Genomic DNA, 24,538 nt, shown 5'->3' with positions numbered 1-24,538 from the left:
GACGGGAAGGGTTGCGCCCCAAGGCATGCACTTCCATTCCCTGTAGCTCCTGCACTCCTCGTTCTGCGCTCTCTCGGGACAATACTATTTGAATTACCTGTTGAAAAGTCAATGTTGGCTCAGCTAACAACTTTCTCTGGGTGGCCGCATTGTTAATACCGCAAACCAAACGGTCGCGTAACATTTCTGACAAGGTCTCACCATAGTCACAGTACTCCGCAATCCTGCGTAGCCTGGATAGAAAATCGGCAAAGGATTCTCCAGGGGTCCTCTCAGCGGTATTAAACCGGTAACACTGGACTATCGTGGACGGAGTTGGGTTAAAATGTTGCCCCACTAAATTCACAAGTTCATCAAACGTTTTGGTGTCCGGCGCAGCTGGGTACGTAAGGCTCCTAATCACCCCAAACGTATGCGGGCCGCAGGCAGTGAGCAATATGACCACCTGGCGCTCGTTTTCGGTGATATTGTTTGCCCGGAAATAGTAACATCCGTTGTGCGTACTGGTTCCAGCTTTCCAGCGCAGCATCAAAAACATCCAAACGTCCGTACAGAGACATGGTATAATAGAAAACAACTTCCAACCTGTGTCCAACAAAAATCCAGGGAGGTGGCTTCAGCAGTGTAGACAGCTATTCACTTTAACCCTCGTCGCCAGTTTTGTGAGGGCCACAAAGAATCCAGCACGAGTTTTAAGGATACAAAGTAATAACATTTATTTACAATAACATATATATATATATATATATATATATATATATAAAACAGCAGCAACTTCCCTTGCTGCACACTCCTTCCTGCTGGTTCCTAAACTGGCCAGCTTTATTTATACTTGGAGTTTACTAATGGTTTCTCCGCCCCCCTCATTGGGGAAGCTCATACTCCCACAGGATTGTGGGATTGTCATTAGTCCCCAGCCAATGGTAAGCAGGCAGGTTATAACACCAGGTCACCCTGGCATTGTTTGCATTTGGCCTCCACCTCCAGAAAGAACAATTTTGTTTTTCCCAATTAAGGGGCAATTTTGCATAACCAATCCACCTACCTTGCACATCTTTGGGTTGTGGGGGTGAGACCCAGTCAGTCACTGGGAGAATCAGGCTTGAGTGAGGAGTTCATCTTGAATGAAGAGTCCATCTTTAGAAGTTTAGTGTATTAAATTGATACACCGTCAATAATAGACGGCGAGTGATAAACGTAACTGAGGCTGTAATACACTAAACTCCACAGAGACGGTGACCCAGGGCCGGTGATCGAACCCGGGTCCTCTGCGCCGTGAGGCAGCAGTCCTTTCTCTCTTTTTGAACAGGTTATTCCATTAGCTTTTTCCCAAACCATTGGAATCTTTCCAGAATCCAGGGAATTTTTGGAATATTGTAACCAATGCTTCCACTCTATCTCTCACTTCCTTTAAGAACCTAGGATGTAGGGCCTGGTACTCATCTACCTTTAATTCCAATAGTTTCCTCGGTACTTCTTTCCTAGTGATGCCTGAGATTTCCTCGTGACTTGATTCATTCCTGGGATGAAGGGCTTACCTTGTGAAGAATGGTTGAACAAGTTGGGCCTATACCCATTGGAATTTAGAAGAATGAAAGATGATCGTACTGAAACCTATAGATCCCTAAGGGACTTAATAGGGTGGATACTCGGAGGATGTTTCCACTTGTTCAGTTAGGTATGGTGTTTGTTTTTCAAGTATTTTTCCTCATGTCCACTAAAACCTAGCAAATACTTAAATGGTATTTGGAGAATTAAAAAAAAATCTGCCTAGTTTGACAATTTTGTTCATGCAAATCTATATAGTAGTTTCTCATAGAATCCTCGAATGGCTACAGCACAGAAGACAATTCAACTCGTTATGACCATGACGGCTCTCTAAAATAACTTGGCTCGTCCCAATCCCTTGCCTTTTCCATGTCGCCATGCAATTTGTTTCTCTTCAGGTAATTATCCAATTTCTTGCTGAAAGCCACAATCGAATTTGCCTCCACCACACTCTTGGGCAGTGCATTCCAGGTCCTAATCACTTGCTGTGTAAAAGTTGTTTCTCCATCATGTCATGTTAATCAGTGTCCTTTGGTTCTATTCAGTGCAGACCGTGCATCATTTGAACACCTCTGACAAAAGACTCTGAACTTTCCCTTCTCCAAGGAGAGCAGCCCCAGCTTCTCCAATCTGTCCACGTTACTCACATCCCTCACATTTCTGTGATATTTTATCATAGAATTTACAGTGTAGAAGGAGGCCATTCGGCCCATCGAGTCTGCACCAGCTCTTGGAAAGAGCACCCTACCCAAGGTCAACACCTCCACCCTATCCCCATAACCCAGTAACCCCACCCAACACTAAGGGCAATTTTGGACACTATGGGCAATTTATCATGGCCAATCCACCTAACCTGCACATCTTTGGACTGTGGAAGGAAACCAGAGCACCCGGAGGAAACCCACGCACACACTGGGAGGATGTGCAGACTCCGCACAGACAGTAACCCAGCAGGGAATCGAACCTGGGACCCTGGAGCTGTGAAGCAATTGTGCTATCCACAATGCTACCGTGCTGCCCTTTAAGTTATGGATAGCACGTTTTTACAAATTTTTTTTATTACTTTATGCAGGCAGCCATGGGCATTGCTGATCTGATTGTGCTGGCAATGAAAGAAGCTGGAATGCCCGAAGAGATAGCACGGAGCAAGATATGGATGTTTGACAAGCATGGCTTGCTTTATAAGGTGAGCAAGTGAACTAAAGCATTTATGTAAATCCATATCCAACATCTCTGGATATCTGGCTTCTGGCCTGCCTTACGTACAGGTGAGGCGGTTCTCATTATTGTCCGGAATTAGTTGAAATAGAGTCTGAGAGGCTAGAAACAACACTTGGACAATTATTTCAGAATCTAAACTGAATGCAGTTGCAGCAATTTTGGTTGGTTTGTAATGACGGATCACTCGAGCTATGCAGGCATGATAGTCAAGCTGCGATGATCAAAGAAAAGAATGCATGTGTAGAACTACATTTTTAAAAAAACAAAACATTTTTATTAAAGGTTTTCATAAAATATCAATAACAAAATGAGAACGAAAAAAGAACCCAACAGGGTTAAGTACAAAACACAATCGAAAAAAGCAACCCCCCCCCCCCCCCCCCCCCCCCCCGTACCTAAATAATAAATTAACATTAACACCCCGACTTAAGACAACAGGTGTATACACCCACTCAGACCCTCCAGTGTAAATAACATAAACAAAAATAAAGTAAACCCCCCCCCCCCCCCCAAGCTGCTGCTGCCATTGACCAATGTCTATCGTTGTGCCAGAAAGTCTAAGAACGGTTGCCACCGCCTAAAGAACCCTTGTACCGACCCTCTCAAGGCGAATTTCACACTCTCCAATTTAATGAATCCTGCCATATCGCTGATCCAGGATTCCATGCTTGGGGGCCTCGTATCTTTCCACTGAAGGAGAATCCTTCGCCGGGCTACCAGGGACGCAAAGGCCAGAATTCCAGCCTCTTTCGCCTCCTGCACTCCCGGCTCCTCTGCCACCCCAAATATTGCGAGCCCCCAGCTCGGTTTGACCCTGGATCCTACCACCCTCGACACCGTCCTCGCTACGCCCTTCCAAAATTCCTCCAGCGCTGGGCATGCCCAAACATATGGGTGTGATTTGCTGGGCTCCCTGAGTACCTAACACACCTGTCCTCACCCCCAAAGAACCTGCTCATCCTTGTCCCGGTCATGTGTGCCCTGTGCAGCACCTTAAACTGTATGAGGCTGAGCTTCGCGCATGAAGAGGAAGAGTTCACCCTCCCTAGGGCATCTGCCCACGTCCCCTCTTCGATCTCCTCTCCCAACTCCTCCTCCCACTTACCTTTCAACTCCACCTCCGAGGCCTCCTCCTCCTCCTCCTCCTGCATCACCTGGTAAGTTTCCGAGATCTTCCCCACTCCCACCCACCCCCCCGAGAGCACCGTGTAGAACTACATTTAATGTACTTTAGTAACAAGTCTGAACTTCAGACTCTTGAGAAATTTTCAAAACCAAGAGTCAGTACATTGGCATTGCAATTTACATGCCACCATATTTTTTCAAGTAAATTGCTGATATTTTATGCAATGGTAACTCGTTTGGAAATTGGAACCAGACCCCCAACCTTGACTTGGAAGCGGAAGAGGCCCGACGAGGAGGCCCGACCTCACCTGAAACACAACTATGCATCCGGAATGCCTGACCCAGCAACCCGACTTACCTGAACAGGGAAAAGAAGAAGATCGATGTGGAGGCCCGACCAAACCTAGATCAAGGCCTGATCTCGGGAGCCCCCCACCCCACCACTGTATCCGACCATGTGACCTGGCCCAAACACGACCTAACCACCCCCAAAGCAATGACGACCCCACGTGGGATCCCAAACACACTGAAAGGAAGACCTGACCTCATGGAACCCGAGGGCCTGACCGTATTGCGAACATGACCCCCTCGCCCCGAAATTGTAAAAAGAGCCCAGAACCCGATTTCGGCGGCGTGAGAGCAGCTGGTTAGTCAGTTTCAGCGGGAGCATTGCGGAAGGAGGTTGCTGGGAGGTAAGTCAACCTTTAAAAGCACTTCTCTTTGCAGGGGCAGGCTAGTCGATTTCGGCGGCGTGAGAGCAGCTGGTTAGTCAGTTTCAGCGGGAGCATTGCGGAAGGAGGTTGCTGGGAGGTAAGTCAACCTTTAAAAGCACTTCTCTTTGCAGGGGCAGGCCAGTCGATTTCGGCGGCGTGAGAGCAGCTGGTTAGTCAGTTTCAGCGGGAGCATTGCGGAAGGAGGTTGCTGGGAGGTAAGTCAACCTTTAAAAGCACTTCTCTTTGCAGGGGCAGGCCAGTCGATTTCGGCGGCGTGAGAGCAGCTGGTTAGTCAGTTTCAGCGGGAGCATTGCGGAAGGAGGTTGCTGGGAGGTAAGTCAACCTTTAAAAGCACTTCTCTTTGCAGGGGCAGGCCAGTCGATTTCGGCGGCGTGAGAGCAGCTGGTTAGTCAGTTTCAGCGGGAGCATTGCGGAAGGAGGTTGCTGGGAGGTAAGTCAACCTTTAAAAGCACTTCTCTTTGCAGGGGCAGGCCAGTCGATTTCGGCGGCGTGAGAGCAGCTGGTTAGTCAGTTTCAGCGGGAGCATTGCGGAAGGAGGTTGCTGGGAGGTAAGTCAACCTTTAAAATAACTTCTCTTTGCAGGGGCAGGCCAGTCGATTTCGGCGGTGTGAGAGCAGCTGGTTAGTCAGTTTCAGCGGGAGCATTGCGGAAGGAGGTTGCTGGGAGGTAAGTCAACCTTTAAAAGCACTTCTCTTTGCAGGGGCAGGCTAGTCGATTTCGGCGGCGTGAGAGCAGCTGGTTAGTCAGTTTCAGCGGGAGCATTGCGGAAGGAGGTTGCTGGGAGGTAAGTCAACCTTTAAAAGCACTTCTCTTTGCAGGGGCAGGCCAGTCGATTTCGGCGGGAGTGGAGCTGGCTGGTTAGTCAATTTCAGCAGGAGCTGAGAATTTTTCTTTTTTTTTAAATTAGTTTTTTAGGCGGGAACAGGAAGTCGACCCGCGGACGTCTGGGAAGACCCTCACCAATAAATTCTGGTGGAGAGGAAACCCGAGACACTACACGTGTAGTGTCTCCCACCCGCCCTCCTCCTCTAACCTAATAATAAAACCCTTTGGTCTGAGGTAAGTACCATATTTTTATTATATTATTATTATTTTTTATAAAAATTTAATTTCGTTGTTAGCCAGATCTTGGTAGAAAGTTAGAGGAATGGCAGGGAAGGGAGTGCAATGTTCCTCCTGCAGGATGTTTGAGGTGAGGGATGCAGTTAGTGTCCCTGCTGATTTTACCTGCAGGAAGTGCTGCCATCTCCAGCTCCTCCAAGACCGAGTTAGGGAACTGGAGCTGGAGTTGGAAGAACTTCGGATCATTCGGGAGGCAGAAGGGGTCATAGATAGCAGCTTCAGGGAATTAGTTACACCAAAGATTGGAGATAGGTGGGTAACTGTAAGAGGGACTGGGAAAAAACAGTCAGTGCAGGGATCCCCTGCGGTCGTTCCCCTGAGAAACAAGTATACCGCTTTGGATACTTGTGGGGGGGACGACTTACCAGGGGTAAGCCATGGGGTACGGGCCTCTGGCACGGAGTCTGTCCCTGTTGCTCAGAAGGGAAGGGGGGAGAGGAGCAGAGCATTAGTAATTGGGGACTCTATAGTCAGGGGCACAGATAGGAGATTTTGTGGGAGCGTGAGAGACTCACGTTTGGTATGTTGCCTCCCAGGTGCAAGGGTACGTGATGTCTCGGATCGTGTTTTCTGGGTCCTTAGGGGGGAGGGGGAGCAGCCCCAAGTCGTGGTCCACATTGGCACCAACGACATAGGTAGGAAAGGGGACAAGGATGTCAGGCAGGCTTTCAGGGAGCTAGGATGGAAGCTCAGAACTAGAACAAACAGAGTTGTTATCTCTGGGTTGTTGCCCGTGCCACGTGATAGTGAGATGAGGAATAGGGAGAGAGAGCATTTAAACACGTGGCTACAGGGATGGTGCAGGCGGGAGGGTTTCAGATTTTTGGATAACTGGGGCTCTTTCTGGGGAAGGTGGGACCTCTACAGACAGGATGGTCTACATCTGAACCTGAGGGGCACAAATATCCTGGGGGGGAGATTTGTTAGTGCTCTTTGGGGGGGTTTAAACTAATGCAGCAGGGGCATGGGAACCTGGATTGTAGTTTTAGGGTAAGGGAGAATGAGAGTATAGAGGTCAGGAGCACAGATTTGACGTCGCAGGAGGGGGCCAGCGTTCAGGTAGGTGGTTTGAAGTGTGTCTACTTCAATGCCAGGAGTATACGAAACAAGGTAGGGGAACTGGCAGCGTGGGTTGGTACCTGGGACTTCGATGTTGTGGCCATTTCGGAGACATGGATAGAGCAGGGACAGGAATGGATGTTGCAGGTTCCGGGGTTTAGGTGTTTTAGTAAGCTCAGAGAAGGAGGCAAAAGAGGGGGAGGTGTGGCGCTGCTAGTCAAGAGCAGTATTACGGTGGCGGAGAGGATGCTAGATGGGGACTCTTCCGAGGTAGTATTGGCTGAAGTTAGAAACAGGAAAGGAGAGGTCACCCTGTTGGGAGTTTTTTATAGGCCTCCTAATAGTTCTAGGGATGTAGAGGAAAGGATGGCGAAGATGATTCTGGATATGAGCGAAAGTAACAGGGTAGTTATTATGGGAGACTTTAACTTTCCAAATATTGACTGGAAAATATATAGTTCGAGTACAATAGATGGGTCGTTTTTTGTACAGTGTGTGCAGGAGGGTTTCCTGAAACAATATGTTGACAGGCCAACAAGAGGCGAGGCCACGTTGGATTTGGTTTTGGGTAATGAACCAGGCCAGGTGTTGGATTTGGAGGTAGGAGAGCACTTTGGGGACAGTGACCACAATTCGGTGACGTTTACGTTAATGATGGAAAGGGATAAGTATACACCGCAGGGCAAGAGTTATAGCTGGGGGAAGGGCAATTATGATGCCATTAGACGTGACTTGGGGGGGATAAGGTGGAGAAGTAGGCTGCAAGTGTTGGGCACACTGGATAAGTGGGGCTTGTTCAAGGATCAGCTACTGCGTGTTCTTGATAAGTATGTACTGGTCAGACAGGGAGGAAGGCGTCGAGCTAGGGAACCGTGGTTTACCAAGGAAGTGGAATCTCTTGTTAAGAGGAAGAAGAAGGCCTATGTGAAGATGAAGTGTGAAGTTTCGGTTGGGGCGATGGATAGTTACAAGATAGCGAGGAAGGATCTAAAGAGAGAGCTAAGACGAGCAAGGAGGGGACATGAGAAGTATTTGGCAGGAAGGATCAAGGAAAACCCAAAAGCTTTCTATAGGTATGTCAGGAATAAGCGAATGACTAGGGAAAGAGTAGGACCAGTCAAGGACAGGGATGGGAAATTGTGTGTGGAGTCTGAAGAGATAGGCGAGATACTAAATGAATATTTTTCGTCAGTATTCACTCAGGAAAAAGATAATGTTGTGGAGGAGAATGCTGAGCCCCAGGCTAATAGAATAGATGGCATTGAGGTACGTAGGGAAGAGGTGTTGGCAATTCTGGACAGGCTGAAAATAGATAAGTCCCCGGGACCTGATGGGATTTATCCTAGGATTCTCTGGGAGGCCAGGGAAGAGATTGCTGGACCTTTGGCTTTGATTTTTATGTCATCATTGGCTACAGGAATAGTGCCAGAGGACTGGAGGACAGCAAATGTGGTCCCTTTGTTCAAAAAGGGGAGCAGAGACAACCCCGGCAACTATAGACCGGTGAGCCTCACGTCTGTAGTGGGTAAAGTCTTGGAGGGGATTATAAGGGACAAGATTTATAATCATCTAGATAGGAATAATATGATCAGGGATAGTCAGCATGGCTTTGTGAAGGGTAGGTCATGCCTCACAAACCTTATTGAGTTCTTTGAGAAGGTGACTGAACAGGTAGACGAGGGTAGAGCAGTTGATGTGGTGTATATGGATTTCAGCAAAGCGTTTGATAAGGTTCCCCACGGTAGGCTATTGCAAAAAATACGGAGGCTGGGGATTGAGGGTGATTTAGAGATGTGGATCAGAAATTGGCTAGCTGAAAGAAGACAGAGGGTGGTGGTTGATGGGAAATGTTCAGAATGGAGTACAGTCACAAGTGGAGTACCACAAGGATCTGTTCTGGGGCCGTTGCTGTTTGTCATTTTTATCAATGACCTAGAGGAAGGCGCAGAAGGGTGGGTGAGTAAATTTGCAGACGATACTAAAGTCGGTGGTGTTGTCGATAGTGTGGAAGGATGTAGCAGGTTACAGAGGGATATAGATAAGCTGCAGAGCTGGGCTGAGAGGTGGCAAATGGAGTTTAATGTAGAGAAGTGTGAGGTGATTCACTTTGGAAGGAATAACAGGAATGCGGAATATTTGGCTAATGGTAAAGTTCTTGAAAGTGTGGATGAGCAGAGGGATCTAGGTGTCCATGTACATAGATCCCTGAAAGTTGCCACCCAGGTTGATAGGGTTGTGAAGAAGGCCTATGGAGTGTTGGCCTTTATTGGTAGAGGGATTGAGTTCCGGAGTCGGGAGGTCATGTTGCAGCTGTACAGAACTCTGGTACGGCCGCATTTGGAGTATTGCGTACAGTTCTGGTCACCGCATTATAGGAAGGACGTGGAGGCTTTGGAGCGGGTGCAGAGGAGATTTACCAGGATGTTGCCTGGTATGGAGGGAAAATCTTATGAGGAAAGGCTGACGGACTTGAGGTTGTTTTCGTTGGAGAGAAGAAGGTTAAGAGGAGACTTAATAGAGGCATACAAAATGATCAGGGGGTTGGATAGGGTGGACAGTGAGAGCCTTCTCCCGCGGATGGATATGGCTGGCACGAGGGGACATAACTTTAAACTGAGGGGTAATAGATATAGGACAGAGGTCAGAGGTAGGTTCTTTACGCAAAGAGTAGTGAGGCCGTGGAATGCCCTACCTGCTACAGTAGTGAACTCGCCAACATTGAGGGCATTTAAAAGTTTATTGGATAAACATATGGATGATAATGGCATAGTGTAGGTTAGATGGCTTTTGTTTCGGTGCAACATCGTGGGCCGAAGGGCCTGTACTGCGCTGTATTGTTCTATGTAATAACCCCTCCAGACGCAATCACTTACCTTCCACAAGGTCAGATTTTCTCATCAGATCCCGGCACCAGAAGCAGCCACCACCTAGGAAACAAGGGAAATGCCCAGGTCTCCAGGTGAGACTAAAACAACGCGGTTTCAAGTCTCCTCCCAGCACACTCCTGGAACACGTCCAAGTGATCGAAAACAAGCTGGACGAGCTTAACGCTAGACACCTCTCAGTGGGAAGTGCGAGACTGCTGTGTGCTCTGATTCATCGAGACATGACTCACTTCTGCCTCACCGAACTGTGCCATACAACCTGAGGGCTTCTCAATTTACCAGATGGATCGCATGGCATCCTCTGGCAAGGTGAAGGGTGGAGGGGTTTGCCTCCTCATCAACTCCTGGTGCTCAGATGTGGCTATCCTGGTGAACTACTGCTCCAGGACCTGGAATACCTGACTGTGAAGTGCCGCCCATACTACCTTCCGCGGGAGTTCAATTCAGCCATTGTCACAGTAGTCTACATCAGGCCACAGGTGGAAGTGAAGAAGAGCTTGATGAAATGTACACTGATGTAAACAACCTTTACAGGTGCTGGTTTAGCACACTAGACTAAACAGCTGGTTTGTAATGCAGAAAAAGGCAGCAGCGCAGGTTCAATTCCTGTACCAGCCTCCCCAAATAGGTGCTGGAATGTGGCGGCTAGGGGTTTTTCACAGTGACTTCATAGAAGCCTACTTGTGACAATAAGTTATTATTGTTTGGCAGCACGGTAGCATTGTGGATAGCACAATTGCTTCACAGCTCCAGAGTCCCAGGTTCGATTCCGGCTTGGGTCACAGTCTGTGCGGAGTCTGCACATCCTCCCCGTGTGTGCGTGGGTTTCCTCCGGGTGCTCCGGTTTCCTCCCACAGTCCAAAGATGTGCAGGTTAGGTGGATTGGCCATGATAAATTGCCCTTAGTGTCCAAAATTGCCCTTAGTGTTGGGTGGGGTTACTGGGTTATGGGGATCGGGTGGGGGTGTTGACCTTGGGTAGGGTGCTCGTTCCAAGAGCCGGTGCAGTCTCGATGGGCCGAATGGCCTCCTTTGCACTGTAAATTCTATGTCAATCTATGTATACCACTCCATCCCCCGACCACATTTCAGAAAATTGGACCACAAGACGGGTGCTCCTTCTAGTATACAAGCAAAAACTGAATCTGGAGGATCTGGTTAAGAAGATCTTGCAATGCTGGTCCGAGGCAACGGAAGAGCTCCTATGCGATTGCTTGGAGTCAGTGAACTGGTCCATATTCAAGAACTCAGCGGCCAACCGAGACAAGTATGCCACTACCGTCACAGATTTAATCAATAAATGTATCGAGGACTGCATGGCAAAGAAGGTAGTACGTGCATCCTCCAACTGGAAACCATGGTTTAAGCGGGAGATCCCCTCCCTACTGAAGGCCAGGTCTGTGGCGTTCAAGAGAGGTGACCCTGATCTATACAAGAAATCTAGGTACGGCCACCGCAACGTCACCCGGAACGGCAAGAGACAATACCAGACTAAGCTAGAGTCCCAGACTAACGACACAAACTCTGGTTGATTGTGGCAAGGCTTAAACAACCTAAGAGCTACAAAGCAAAACCGAGTAAAATCTCTGGCATCAGAGTATCCCACCCAGTGAATTCAATGCATTCTATGCTCGTTTTGACCAGGAAGCCAACAAACCGATGTCCCCTGCCCCAACAGTCTTGGATTCGCCCATACCTACCGTCACAGCCTCAGAAGTCAAATCAGCCTTCTTGAAAGTGGACCCACGGAAAGCAATGGAGTCCCCGATCGTGCACTCACCCCCCTCCCCCTTCTCCTGATGGTCAGTTTTCCTTAAAGAAGTCGATGAACGTCTGCCACCTCCGAGCGAACCCCTGAATTGAACCCCTTAAGGTGAACTTAATCTTCTCTAGTCTGAGAAACCCTGCCATATTATTAACCCACACTCCTGACTTTGGAGGCCACCAGGGAGGCAAAGACAAAAACATCGGCCTCTCTCTCCCTCCTGGGCTCCCGGGTCTTCCGACACTCCAAGTATTGCCATCTCTGGACTCGGAGTAACCCTCCCTTCCAGGGCCTCTGACATGACATCTGAGAATCCCTGCCAAAATCCCCATAGCTTCGGATACGCCCAAAACATGTGTATATGATTCGCCGGGCTTCCCCCACACGGCCCACATCTGTCCTCCTCAAAAAACCTACTCATCCGGGCCACAGTCCTATGAGCCCTATGGACCACCTTGAACTGGATCAGGCTAAGCCTTGCACACGACGAGGATGATTTGACTCTCCTCAGGGCCTTCTCGCATAGTCCGACTTCCAACTCTCTTCTCTTCTTCTCCTCTTCCCCCCCCCGCCCCCCCCCCCAACTTGTCCTCCCATTTCCTCTTCACCTCCCCGATTGTGACCCCTTCCCACTCCATCAATTCCTTATATACTTCCGAGACCCTTCCCTCCCCAAGCCCTGTTTTTGACATCACCTTATCCTGTAGTCCCCTCAGGGGAAGGCGAGGAAAGCCTGGAACCTGCCTCCAGACAAAATCCTGTACAACAAGTGATTATCACAGATCGGTGACCACACCGACACCCCCTCCAGTCTCATGTGCTGCCTCCATTGCCCCCACACTGTCAGGGCTGCTACTACCACTGGGCTTGTGGAGTACCGAGCTGGCGAGAACGGCAGAGGTGCCATTAACAGAGCCTCCAGGCTCGTGCCCTTGCAAGATGCCACCTCCACTCGCTCCCACACCGACCTCTCCTCCACTACCCACTTCCTAACCATCGATACATTAGCCGCCCAGTAATAATTATTAAAGTTTTCGGAAGGGCCCAGCCCCCTCCCACGCCCCCGTTCCAGAATGACCTTCTTCACCCTCGGGGCCTTCTCAGCCCATATAAAACCCTAGATTGCTGCGTTCACCTTCCTGAAAAATGCCTTGGGGATGAAGATTGGAAGACACTGAAACACAAGCAGCAATCTCGGGAGGACTGTCATCTTCACAGTCTGTATCCTCCCTGCCAATGACAGCGGGAGCACGCCCCACCTGCGGAAGTGCCATTTCATTTGCTCAATCGCCCTGCCCAAATTTAACTTATGGAGCTGACCCCAGTCCCTTGCCACCTGAGTCCCCAGGTACCTAAAACTCCTTCCCACCACTTTAAATGGAATCTCCCTCAGTCTCCTCTCCTGCCCCCTTGCCTGGATCGCGAAGACCTCGCTCTTGCTCATGTTTAACTTGTAACCTGAGAAGCGACCAAATTCCTCCAATATCCCCATAATTCCTGCAATTCCCCCAACGGGTATGGTATGCAAAGAAGCAGAGCGAGACCCTATGCTCCACCCCCCTCTCACTATCCCCCGCCAAATGTTCGATGCCCTAAGCGCCATTGCCAAAGACTTGATGACCAGGGTAAACAGTGGTGGGGAGAGTGGACACCCCTTCCTTGTCCCCCTACACAAACTAAAATATTCTGACCGAACCCGGTTGGTCCTTACATTCGCCACCGGTGGACTAGGGGATTTTCACAGTAACTTCATTGCAGTGTTAACCTAAGCCCACTCGTGACAATCATAATAAAAAAGAAAGCACAACAGTGCCTATACTTCCTCCGGAAACTAAGGAAATTTACCATGTCCACATTGACTCTTGCAACTTTTACAGATGCACCATAGAAAGCATCCTATCAGGCTGCATCACAGCCTGGTATGGCAACTGCTCGGCCCAAGACCATAAGAAACTACAGTTGAATCCATCACGTGAGCCCACCTCCCATCCATTGGGGCTGGTTTAGCACAGGGCTAAATCGCTGGCTTTGAGAGCAGACCAAGGCAGTTCAATTCCCGTACCAGCCTCCCCGAACAGGCGCCGGAATGTGGCGACTGGGGGCTTTTCACAGTAACTTCATTTGAAGCCTACTCGTGACAATAAGCGATTTTCATTTCTTTTTTTTTCATTTTTCATTGTAAAATGAATTGGATACACTAAGTATATAAAAAAGAAAGTGAGAGAAGAATTCCTTCCGAATGGCTAGGTTGGGTTTGGACAAATTTCTAAGAAGGAAAGCTGGGCGTTCTATTGAAAAGTTCTTCAGTTCTGTTCGAAAATGAAACCAGTCAAAATGAATGTCACAATCTTGTGGACTCTGTGCAAATGTAAAACATTCAATTATAAGTTGTAGTTTAGTTGCTTTAAGTAATCACTTTTAAGGCTTGCCTTTTTTATTGTTTCTGGAATAGCATAAGTAACTTTACTGTGAAAATGAGTTGCCTGAATTCCTAGTCCAACATACTAGACACTTAGCACAGTGGGCTAAATCGCTGGCTTGTAATGCAGAACACAGCCAGCAGCGAGGGTTCAATTCCCATACCAGCCTCCCCGAACAGGCGCCGGAATGTGGCGACTAGGGGCTTTTCACAGTAACTTCAATGAAGCCTACTTGTGACAATAAGTGATTATTATTATTATTATTACTAGATGCTTAGTGCAAAAATGCTGCTACATCCCATTGTCAAAAAGCAAAAGATCAGTTATGTTTTTCTGGGATATTTCAAAACAGTTCCATATTCTGCCTATATTATAACCAATGAACTTCAAAGTATCAAATACTTCTTAATTTGTTGTCATCATCTGGGTTGCTCATGGTGTACGTTTTTGGCAATTCCAGTGGGGATAAAAGTGCTTGTATTTTTTTTAACATTTAACCCTACCTCGGATGTTGGCCAGTGTAACTGAGCATGAACGGTGTTAGAATTTAACTGTTAAATTCTAACAGTGTTGCTTCGGAATACAGGATCGACCAGAGCCACTTGATGGTTACCAAAAAGCATATGCCCACCCAGCACCTGATCAGATGGGCAATACATTTCTGGATGCAGTTCATGTACTACAACCCACTGCTATTATTGGTAAGTGGTAAAAGCTACAGGAGAATGTAATTGGGTCCTGTCCATGTGGAGTTTGCACATTCTCCCCGTGTCTACGTCCCGTTCTCTTTTCCCCCCCCCCACCCCCCCCCAAACACACACACACACACACACACACAACCCAAAGATGTGTACAGTAGGTGGGTTGACCACGCTAAATTGCCCCTTAATTGGAATTTTTTTTTGAAGAGTACCATTTGCATGTTGAACAACAACAGTGTTCTCGGGCAATGTGAACTTCAGCAGTCCCAAATTTTTACCGTATATATATATATATATATATATATAATATATATTTTACATTGGATCGATTCATCCAGTTATGAACTAGCAATCTATCTTCCCCTCTTTCTTCAAAGATCTTGAAAACATTGTGACCTCCCAAGTTCATGACTATTTCCTTCAACTCCATTTGAATTCCAGTCAGCTTTTCATTTTGTAGCTTTGCCTGCTTTCCGGTATCAACTTGAGTTTTGTTCTCGAGTATCTCTAACAGGGCCACATGCCTTTTATTTTTTTTCAACCATTTTTCTGAGCATTCTATTCCTCCGTATTATTTTCTTGCACATTCTCCGTGTGAATTACCCAGTGACTTAACCATCCATGCCTGAAGTATATGTGCGATTACTGGTAGTAATAGTTCACATTGTTTGCATAATTCTTATGGAAGCCAACAATGCCGTTGAACCCTATTATTTTGTGAAATAACTTATAAATACAAACGTTAATTTCCTCCCAGTCTTGAAAACTCAACTTGTAAAATTTAACATTCAGAAAATCTTATCAACTTCCAGTGGAGGCCATGGTGTGAGTGGTTGGGGATATTCTTTAAAATGAGCCGTGCACTAAAAAAATGTAGTTTATTTTAATAATATTAGAAATAGGAGCAGGAATAGGCCATTCAACCCTTAAAGCTGGTGACGTCTTGCTAGTGACATCTGCATCCCACAAAAGAATGAAGAAGAAATACTGCTCCAGAAATCCATCTTGCACACATTCCAAGAATTAATTCTCCACAACATTGGTACTAATTGGGTTTACAAGTCTCTATAGATTGAAATGCCCCATGATTACTCTATTACACTTGTTATATGCGTCTCTAATTTCCTAATTTAAACCATGGTTTACATTGCTCGCCTATAAACAACTCCCACCAGTGTTTTGTACCTATTGCACAATAATTCAAGTTTGTCACCAAAGTGTTAGCCTGATATTTCTTTTTCTTTTTGTTCCCCTCTTTCCAAAACCTTCAGGATGACTTTATTCAATTTGTTTTTGGCAGGAGTTGCAGGTGCTGGCAGACTTTTCACCGAAGAAGTGATTAGGTCCATGGGAAGCATCAATGAACGTCCTATAATTTTTGCACTAAGTAATCCAACAGACAAAGCTGAATGTACTGCAGCGGATGCATATACTTTAACAGAGGTATCGTTGTTGAATTGCACTTTTTTATTTTTCAGAACAGGAAAAGAAAGACTTGCATTTATATAGTGCGTTTTATGACGCCAGACTCCTTGATGCCTTTAACAACCAATGAAATACTTTTTGATGTGTAGTCATTGTTGTAATGTAGGAAACATAGTCTCCCACAAAAAGCAACATGATATTGACCAGTTAATCTGCTTTTGTGATCTTGATTGAAGGATGAATATTGGCCAGGACACCAGGGATAACTCCATTTGAGAGAGAAGATGGGACTTGATTTTATCATCACATTCGACAGTGTTGTACATCTCGAGTACTGCAGTGGCCATAGAGTCATAAGAGTTTTACAGCACAATAGGCCCATCAGCCCATTGTGTCGTGCCGGCCATCGAGCACCTATCTGTTCTAATCCCATTTCCCAGACTTGGTCCGTAGCCTATGGCGTTTCAAGTGCTCATCTAAATGCTTCTCAAATGTTGTGAGGGTTACCGCCTCTACCACCCTTTTAGACAGTTGAGTTCCAGATTCCCAACACACTCTGGGTGAAAAGGCTTTCCCTCAAATCCCCTCTAAATTTCCTGCGCCTTAAATCTATGTCCCCTGGTTATTGACCCTCTACTAAGGGGAAATATTTCTTCCTATTTTACCCATCTATGTCCCTCATAATTTTGTACACCTTGATCACGTCCCCCTTCAGGCTTTGCTGCCTGAAGGAAAACAACTCCAGCCTCTCTTAGAAGCATTGAAAATAGGAATAGGCCACTCTTGAAAACAAAGAAGTTTTGGCCTCAACTACTTTCTGTGGTAGCGAATTCCACAGCCTCACCACTCTGGTTGAAGAAATTTCTCTTCCTCTCAGTCTTAAATGGTTTACCCCACACTCTTAGTCTGTGACCCCGGTGCTGAACTCTCCCGCCATCAGGTACATTCTTCCTGCATCCACCCTGACTAGTTCTATTAGAATTTTATCGGTTTCTATGAGATTACCCTCCCCATTCTTCTAAACTCCAGCAAAAATAATCCTAACCGACTCAATCTCCCCACATATGTCAGTCCCACCATCCAAGGCATCAGTCTGGTAAACAGTCCTTCTACAGCAAGAACATCCTTCCTCAAATAAGGAGACCAAAATTGCACACAATATTCCAGGTGTGGTCTCACCGAGGCCCTGTAAAATTGCAGCAAGATATCCTTACTCTAATCCTCTCGCTATGAAGGCCAACATACCATTTCCTGTCTTTACTGCCTGCTTACTTTCAGCGACTGGTGTACAAGGACACCAAGGTCTCGTTACACATTCCCCTCTTGGATTGGATTGGATTTGTTTATTTTCACATGTACCGAGGTACAGTGAAAAGTATTGTTTTGCGTACAGTCCAGACAGATCATTCTGTACATGAAAAGAAAAATACATAGGACAAACAAAAAATACACAATGTAAATACATAGACACAGGCACCGGGTGAAGCATAGAGGAGTGTAGTACTACTCAGTAGAGAAGATGTGTGAAGAGATCAGATCAGTACACAGGAGTGTGGCAGCAACAATATCAGTCCACAAAAGGGTCGTTTAGGAGCCTAGTAACAGTGGGGAAGAAGCTGTTTTTTTTCATCTGTTAGTCCGCGTTCTCAAACCTTTGTATCTCCTGCCCGATGGAAGAAGTTCGAAGAGTGAATAAGCCGGGTGGGAGGACTCGTTGACTTATGCTGCCTGGGGGCAGCACGGTGGCGCAGTGGGTTAGCCCTGCAGCCTCACGGCGCTGAGGTCCCAGGTTCGATCCCGGCTCTGGGTCTCTGTCCGTGTGGAGTTTGCACATTCTCCCCGTGTTTGTGTGGGTTTCGCCCCCACAACCCAAAGATGTGCAGGCTAGGTGGATTGGCCACGCTAAATTTCTCCTTAATTGGAAAAAATTAATTGGGTACACAAAATTTTTTTTATAAAAAAAAAAGATTATGCTACCTGCTTTCCCAAGGCAGAGAACGTGTAAACCGAGTCAATGCATGGGAGACGGGTTTGTGTGGTGGACTGGGCGGTGTTTACGACTGTAGTTTCTTATGGTCTCAGGCTGAGCAGTCGCCATACCAGGCTCTGATGTATGCTTTCTCTATGGTGCATCTGTAAAGGTTAGTAAGAGTCAGTGTGGACATGCCGAATTTCCTTAGTTTCATGAGAAAGTATAGGCACTGTTGTGCTTTCTTGGCCGTAGCGTCGGCGCGGGTGGACCAGGACAGATTGTTGGTGATGTGCACATCTAGGAATTTGAAGCCATTAACCATCTCCACCTCGGTCCCGTTGATACAGACAGGGGTGTGTACGATCCTTTGCTTCCTGAAGTCGATGACCAGCCCTTTAGTTTTGCTGTAATTGAGGGAGAGCTTGTAGTCGTTACACCACTCCGCTAGGTTCTCTAACTCCTTCCTGTATTCTGACTCATCGTTGTTTGAGATCCCACTGCGGTTGTGGCGTCAGCAAACTTGTAAATGGAGTTGGAGCCAAATTTTGCCACACAGTCATGTGTGTATAGGGACTATAGTAGGGGGCTAAGTATGCAGCCTTGCGGGGCTCCGGTATTGAGGACTTTTATGGAGGTGTTGTTGTTGTTTATCCTTAATGAGTGTGGTCTGTGGGTCAGAAAGTCGAGGATCCAGTTGCAGAGTGAAATGCCAAGTCTTAGGTTTTGGACCTTTGATATGAGCTTGGCTGGGATTATGGTGTTGAAGGCGGAGCTGTAGTCAATAAAAAGGAGTCTGACGTAGGAGCCCTTGTTGTCGAGATGCTCTAGGGATGAGTGTAGGGCCAGGGAAGTGGCGTCTGCTGTGGACTGATTGTGGCTGTATGCAAATTGCAGTGGATCTAGGCATTCTGGGAGTATTGTGTTGATGTGCCTCATGACCAACCTCTCGAAGCACGATCAATGTCAAGACCACCGGACGATAGTCGTTGAGGCACATTGTCTGGTGGTTCTTTGGCACCGGTATGATGGTGGTCTTCATGAAGCAGGTGGGGAGTCGGAACGGAGTAGGGACAGGTTGAAGATGTCCGCGAACGCATCTGCCAGCTGGTCCGCATAGGATCTGAGTGCAGGACCAGGGACCCCGTCAGGACCAGTAGCCTTCCGAGGGTTCACTTTCAAGAAGGCAGATCTGATTCCAGAAGGTGTGACGGTGGGTATGGATGTGTCAGGGCTGCTGGATTAATTGACGGCGGTTTGATGGTTTCCTGCTCAATCCGAGCATAGGGTGCATTGAGTTCATCGTGGCGGGGTATTCTGCTGCCGGAGATTCTGCTCGGATTCGCTCAATCTATAGCCATTCAGATAATTTGCCTTCCTGTTTTTGCTACCAAAGTGGATAACCTCACCATTTCCCTCATTATACTGCATCTGCCATGCATTTGCCTACTCACTCAACTTGTCCAAATCAGATTGAAGCATATCTGCATCCTCCTCACAGCTCATCCTCTCACACAGCTTGCAAATCTGCAAATTTGGAGATATTACATTTGGTGCCTTCACCAAAATCCAAACTGAGATCCTAACACTGATCCCTGCAGTACCCCACTTGTCACTGTCTGCGATTTGTAAAATGACCTCAATAGCTGAAACGCTGCAGCCCAAGCAACATTCTGGTGAATCTCCTCTGCACCCTCTCTCGTGCAGTCACATCCTTGCTATAGTGAGGCAATCAGAACTGCACATAATACTCCAGCTGTGGCCTAATGAGCATTTTATGCAGTTCCATCATAACCTCCCTGCTCTTATATTTTGCCACGGCTAATGAGGGCAAGAATCCCATATACCTTCTTCACCACCTTAACTTAAATCTTACGAGTTGTGCTCACCATCTCTGAAATGCCTCCCCACTGACACTTCTATCACTTGTGCCTAACTTAATTCCCTAACGTTAGGTCCTTTACTGCCCCCTCTCTTGTAGGACTTTCTACTTACTGGCTCAAAAATCTCATCTGGATGCACATTAAGAATTCTGCCCCCTGTAAACCGTTCACACTTTGACTATCCCAATTAATATTGGGGAAGTTAAAATCTACTATTCTTACCCTATTATTTTTGCACTTCTAAGATTTGCCGACATATCTACTCTTTTATCTCTCCCTGACTGGGGTCTATAGTACAAAATGATTGTTGCTGTTTTGTTGTTAAGTTCTACCCATGTGGCCTGAATTGGGAAGCTCCCCACCCCCACCCCACCACTATCTCATCTGAAGATTCTATACCCTGGAATATTGTGCTGCCAGCCCTACTCCTCCCTCAACCATGTCCCTGTGAAAGCTATAATATCACACTCCCATGGGTTAATCAATGCCCTCAATTCAAGCCTTGCGCAAGACTCCTTCCATTAAAATAGATTCCATCCAGTCTTGCCATAATTCTTGTGCCTTAACATGCCTATCTTTGCTCTGGCATCCAAACTGACTTCTTTTGGTCTCATTCTGGTTCAGGTGCAATTTGTACAGGGTCCACCTTCTCCAGGAACGGATCCAGGAAGCTAAAGTCTTCCCTCCTGCACCATCTCTTCAGCCATGCACTAATCTGCCCTATTCCCCCATTCCTATATTCACTAACACATGGCCCCATGGGTAATCCAGAGATTACAACCTTTTTAGGTCCTGCTTTTCAATCTGTTACCCAGCTCCCTAAATTCTTGTTGCAGGACCTCGCCCTCTTTCTACTTTTGTCGTTGGTACCAATGTGAGCCACGACTTCTGACTGTTCGCCCTCTTCCTTCAGAATGCCCTGCAGCAGTTCAGTGACATCCTTGACCTTGACAATCAGGGAGCCAACACACCATCCTGAAGTCATGTCTGTGGATGCAGAAACACCTGTCTGCACCCCTCACTATTGAATCTCCTACCATTCAATTACCATGGGGACATAGGTTTAAGCAGCGAGGGGCAAAGTTTAGAGGCGATATGCTAGAGACCTTTTTTACACCGAGGTTAGTGGGTGCTTGGAACTTTTGCGTCAGCGGAGGTGGTGGAGGAAGGTACAATATACGTCTTGAAAAATACATGAATAGCATGGGAATAGAGGATACGGACCCCGGAAGTGTAGAAGGTTTAAGGTTAGTCAGGTTAGGTCAGTGCAGGCTTGGAGGGCTGAAGGGCCTGTTCCTGTGCTGTTTTTCTTTGTTCTTTGTTTGTATTTTGTTCACTGTTGCATTTATGTTTTTACACTCTTACTTCCCCACCCACAGTGCCGTGAACTTGGCTCTGGCTGCACTCGCCAGGGGAACTGTCACTCACCCCATTTCCAACACAGAAAAACAGTTCTTGAGTGAGATGCACTCTTGGGCTTTCCTAACTACCTTCCTGTCCCCCTTCTAACTGGTGGTCACCCATTCCCTCTCTGAGTGCACTTCCTTGAGCTGCTGGGTCACCACATATAAAAACGTGCTATCTACAAACCCCTCATCCTCGCAGGTGCCCCGTTGTGCCTCCAGCATCACTCAAGCTCTGCGACCTGGCGCTCAAGCTGGTCAAACGGTGGCACTTCCTACACATGTCATCCAGACTGCAAGGAATGTCTATAAGACAATGGTGGCCAACCTGAGGCCCAGGGGCTACATAGAATCCGACAGTTCAGAAGGTCATTCGACCCATCGAGTCTACCGACCCTCTGAAAGAGCACCCTATCTAGACACACCTGCACCCTATCCCCGTAACCCAATAACCGCACCTAACCGTTTGGACACTAACTTAACCTGTACATCTTTGGATTGTGGGAGGAAACCAGTGCACCTGGAGGAAAGCCACACAGACAGTGGGAGAACGTACAGTTGTGCTCTACACAGCTCTACACAGGCACCTATGGGTGGAATTGAACCCGGGTCCTTGGTGCTGTGAGGCTGCAGTGCCAACCACTGTGACACCGTGCCGCCCATTGCGGCCATCTGGGTTCTGAGCGCGGCCCACGAGGCATTTTGTTGATTCTTGCCCACGCGTAGGGTTACTATCATCAAATATCCTGGCTCATTACAACCCCTAGAGAGAACTGGTATTAACATGTGATGCCTCTCCATATGGAGTATCATAGAATCCCTACAGCGCAGAAGGAGGTCATTTGGCCCATGGAGTCTGCACTGACCCTTTGAAAGCGCACCTACCTAGGTCCACTCCCCCACCCTATAACCCCACCTAACCTGCACATCTTTGGACTGTGGGAGGAAACCGGACCACCCGGAAGAAACCAATGCAGGCACGGGGAGAAAGCGAAAACACAGTCACCCGAGGTCAGAATTGAACCGGGTTCCTTGGCGATGTGAGGCAGCAGTGCTAACTGTGCGGCCCCTAAGGGGCATAGTAGGGGCTGCCCTTTCCCATCGATGGGCTGATGGCACAGAGAGCCCTATAGCACATGTATCCAGAACCTTAGCGGACACAGAAAGACACTGTTCTCAGATCGAAAAGGATTGGCTGTTATTTGGGGGGAAATTCCACCCGGTGTCTACGGCTGACATTTCTCAATCGTAACAGACCATATGCCCCTACTGGGCCTTTTCAATGCCCATTGCCTCGGCTTGAATCCAACAATAGGTATCTTTGTTAGCAGCCTACAAATACCCTCGAAATCCGGAACACCACAACCTTGACCCCTCTGCCGACATTGGAAACTGTCATCGTAACCTTGAACTTCCTGGATACCTTGCCAGTATCCGCGAAGCAGATTTAAGAGTGGACCCAGAAGGACCCACACTGGCCAAATTGCGCCATATGATTCTCTGTGGTGAAATCCAAGGACACCCCACAAATGACATGAAGCCCTTCTTCACTGTAAGACTAGAACTGAGTGTAGAAGATTACATCATCCTGCGGGGAACCTGAGTGGTCGTTCCCCACCCAGGTCAGTGCCTAATCCTGACCGAATTACACAATGGACACCCCGGGGTATCCAAGATGAAAATGCTCACAAGGAGCTACAACTGGTGGCCCGGGCTCGAAAAACACATTAAGAATCTGGTAAAGCAGTGCTTCCCGTGCCAGGAGAACCAGCAGCTCCAACCTTTGGCTTCTTTGCACCCATGGGTGTCCTTTCCTTGGATTGCCAGCTTGCTGTGGTGGAGAGGCTTGCACGTTCCGTTGATCCCGAGAACATGCAGTCGGGGGTCTTAGCTCCTGGCAGAGTCACCAATGGCGGTAAGGCCAGAGGGAGGAATCAAACATAGCGCAATCCAAAACAAGTCCTCAACGGCGGATCTGGTGAAAGATACTTGTATGGTATCAACAGCTGCAATGGCAGAGGAAGGCTGTGGCAGTTTCTGCTGATGTGCAATGACACACCCACATTAAAAGATGTCCCGCATCAGGCATCTACCTAGACAAAACCAGCACAGCCCCCACACAGGTGAGCCCCGCGGCAGTCGCCGAGAGGTGAAGGGTATAGGATCATGAGATCTGAAAGTCCCCAGCTTCGGACCATGTAAGCAGTGGAGTTTGATTCAGTCGTCTTGCTTTTGGAATAGTAACAGGAGGGCTTTTCCGCAGTTTTCATACGATTGAGCAGCCCTTTCCAGGATCCACTCTGCTCACCACATGGGGAAAGGACCAGTAAAGGTGCCCTAAAAAAAAGGCTGTTCTGCCCCCAACCTGTCTGGAAAACGACATCCAGCAAATTCATATACCTGCGGTCAGAAAATCAAAGTTAAACTGAATTTTGTAACCTGGAATGTACTGTGATCCAGTGGAGGGATTATCAAAGTGCAAGTCACGACCGTGAGCAGATGTCAGGAATGTCGCGGAGTGAGCGGTCATGGCAATCCCGATCGCGATTGAAGCGCACAATGGCCGCAGCTAACTTTGAAATTGAGAATGCCAGCCATGACTAGCTTTTAAATGGAACAATGCAGTCTTCCAGCCAGAAGTAACAGCAGAGAGCAGGTCACGCACTCGGCATGTCCACTGACATCACGCGCCCTGTACGTTCGTGCTTTTGGTGAGAAATCACAGAGGAGAGATTCCTCCATTTTCTAGCTGCGAGTAAGCAAAGCAATGAACTTTGAAGAACTGAAGATAGATCGTTTTGTCATAAGGAAGAGAGGGCCAGAGACACAAACAGGCAATGTACCCCCAGCCAGGAACTCTCAACTCAATCTGCTGGAGAGAGCTGCTCAGGAAAGTCCACAGCAGGACAAAGCACTAATAGTGTTAGCTCCGTACAGAACTCCAGGGCCTCTGGCGAACAGCCAACAAAGAAAACACTGAAATACAGAACAAAGCAGTATAAATATGATTAATTGTGCCAATTCAAATCAGATGCAAAACCCATGTGTGTTATATGAAGGGAAGCACTGGCAAATGAGAGTTTAAAACCATCAAAAATTCAAAGGCACGGCGAGTTTGAGGACAAACCTAATTTTCTTCAAAGGATGCAGCAAGAACTTAAATCATTAGCTGAAGTCCTTGGCAAAAACATTGAATGACAAAGCAGACTCACCTGTTGCATTAAAGGTAAGTACAAATGGTATGCCGCGAAGGTCGGCTGGTGTCGGCCAGTTGACAAA

General features: G+C 47.5%; 1 protein-coding gene across 2 annotated transcripts in view; it reads left to right on the top strand.

Annotated features, from left to right (window-relative positions):
* The window catches only part of me2 (malic enzyme 2, NAD(+)-dependent, mitochondrial), a 171,058-nt gene that overhangs the window by 115,294 nt on the left and 31,226 nt on the right, over positions 1-24,538 (top strand). For both annotated transcript variants that reach the window (XM_072497417.1, XM_072497416.1), the window contains exons 10-12: positions 2,621-2,734; positions 14,465-14,579; positions 15,880-16,022. In XM_072497417.1, coding sequence (XP_072353518.1) covers positions 2,621-2,734; positions 14,465-14,579; positions 15,880-16,022 — 372 coding nt within the window. The remainder of the gene's footprint in view (positions 1-2,620; positions 2,735-14,464; positions 14,580-15,879; positions 16,023-24,538) is intronic.

The sequence above is a fragment of the Scyliorhinus torazame genome, chromosome 3 (assembly GCF_047496885.1).
Source record: "Scyliorhinus torazame isolate Kashiwa2021f chromosome 3, sScyTor2.1, whole genome shotgun sequence".
NCBI lineage: Eukaryota > Metazoa > Chordata > Chondrichthyes > Carcharhiniformes > Scyliorhinidae > Scyliorhinus > Scyliorhinus torazame.
The sequence above is the reverse complement of the archived record's forward strand: the minus strand, read 5'-3'. Positions and strand labels throughout refer to the sequence as shown.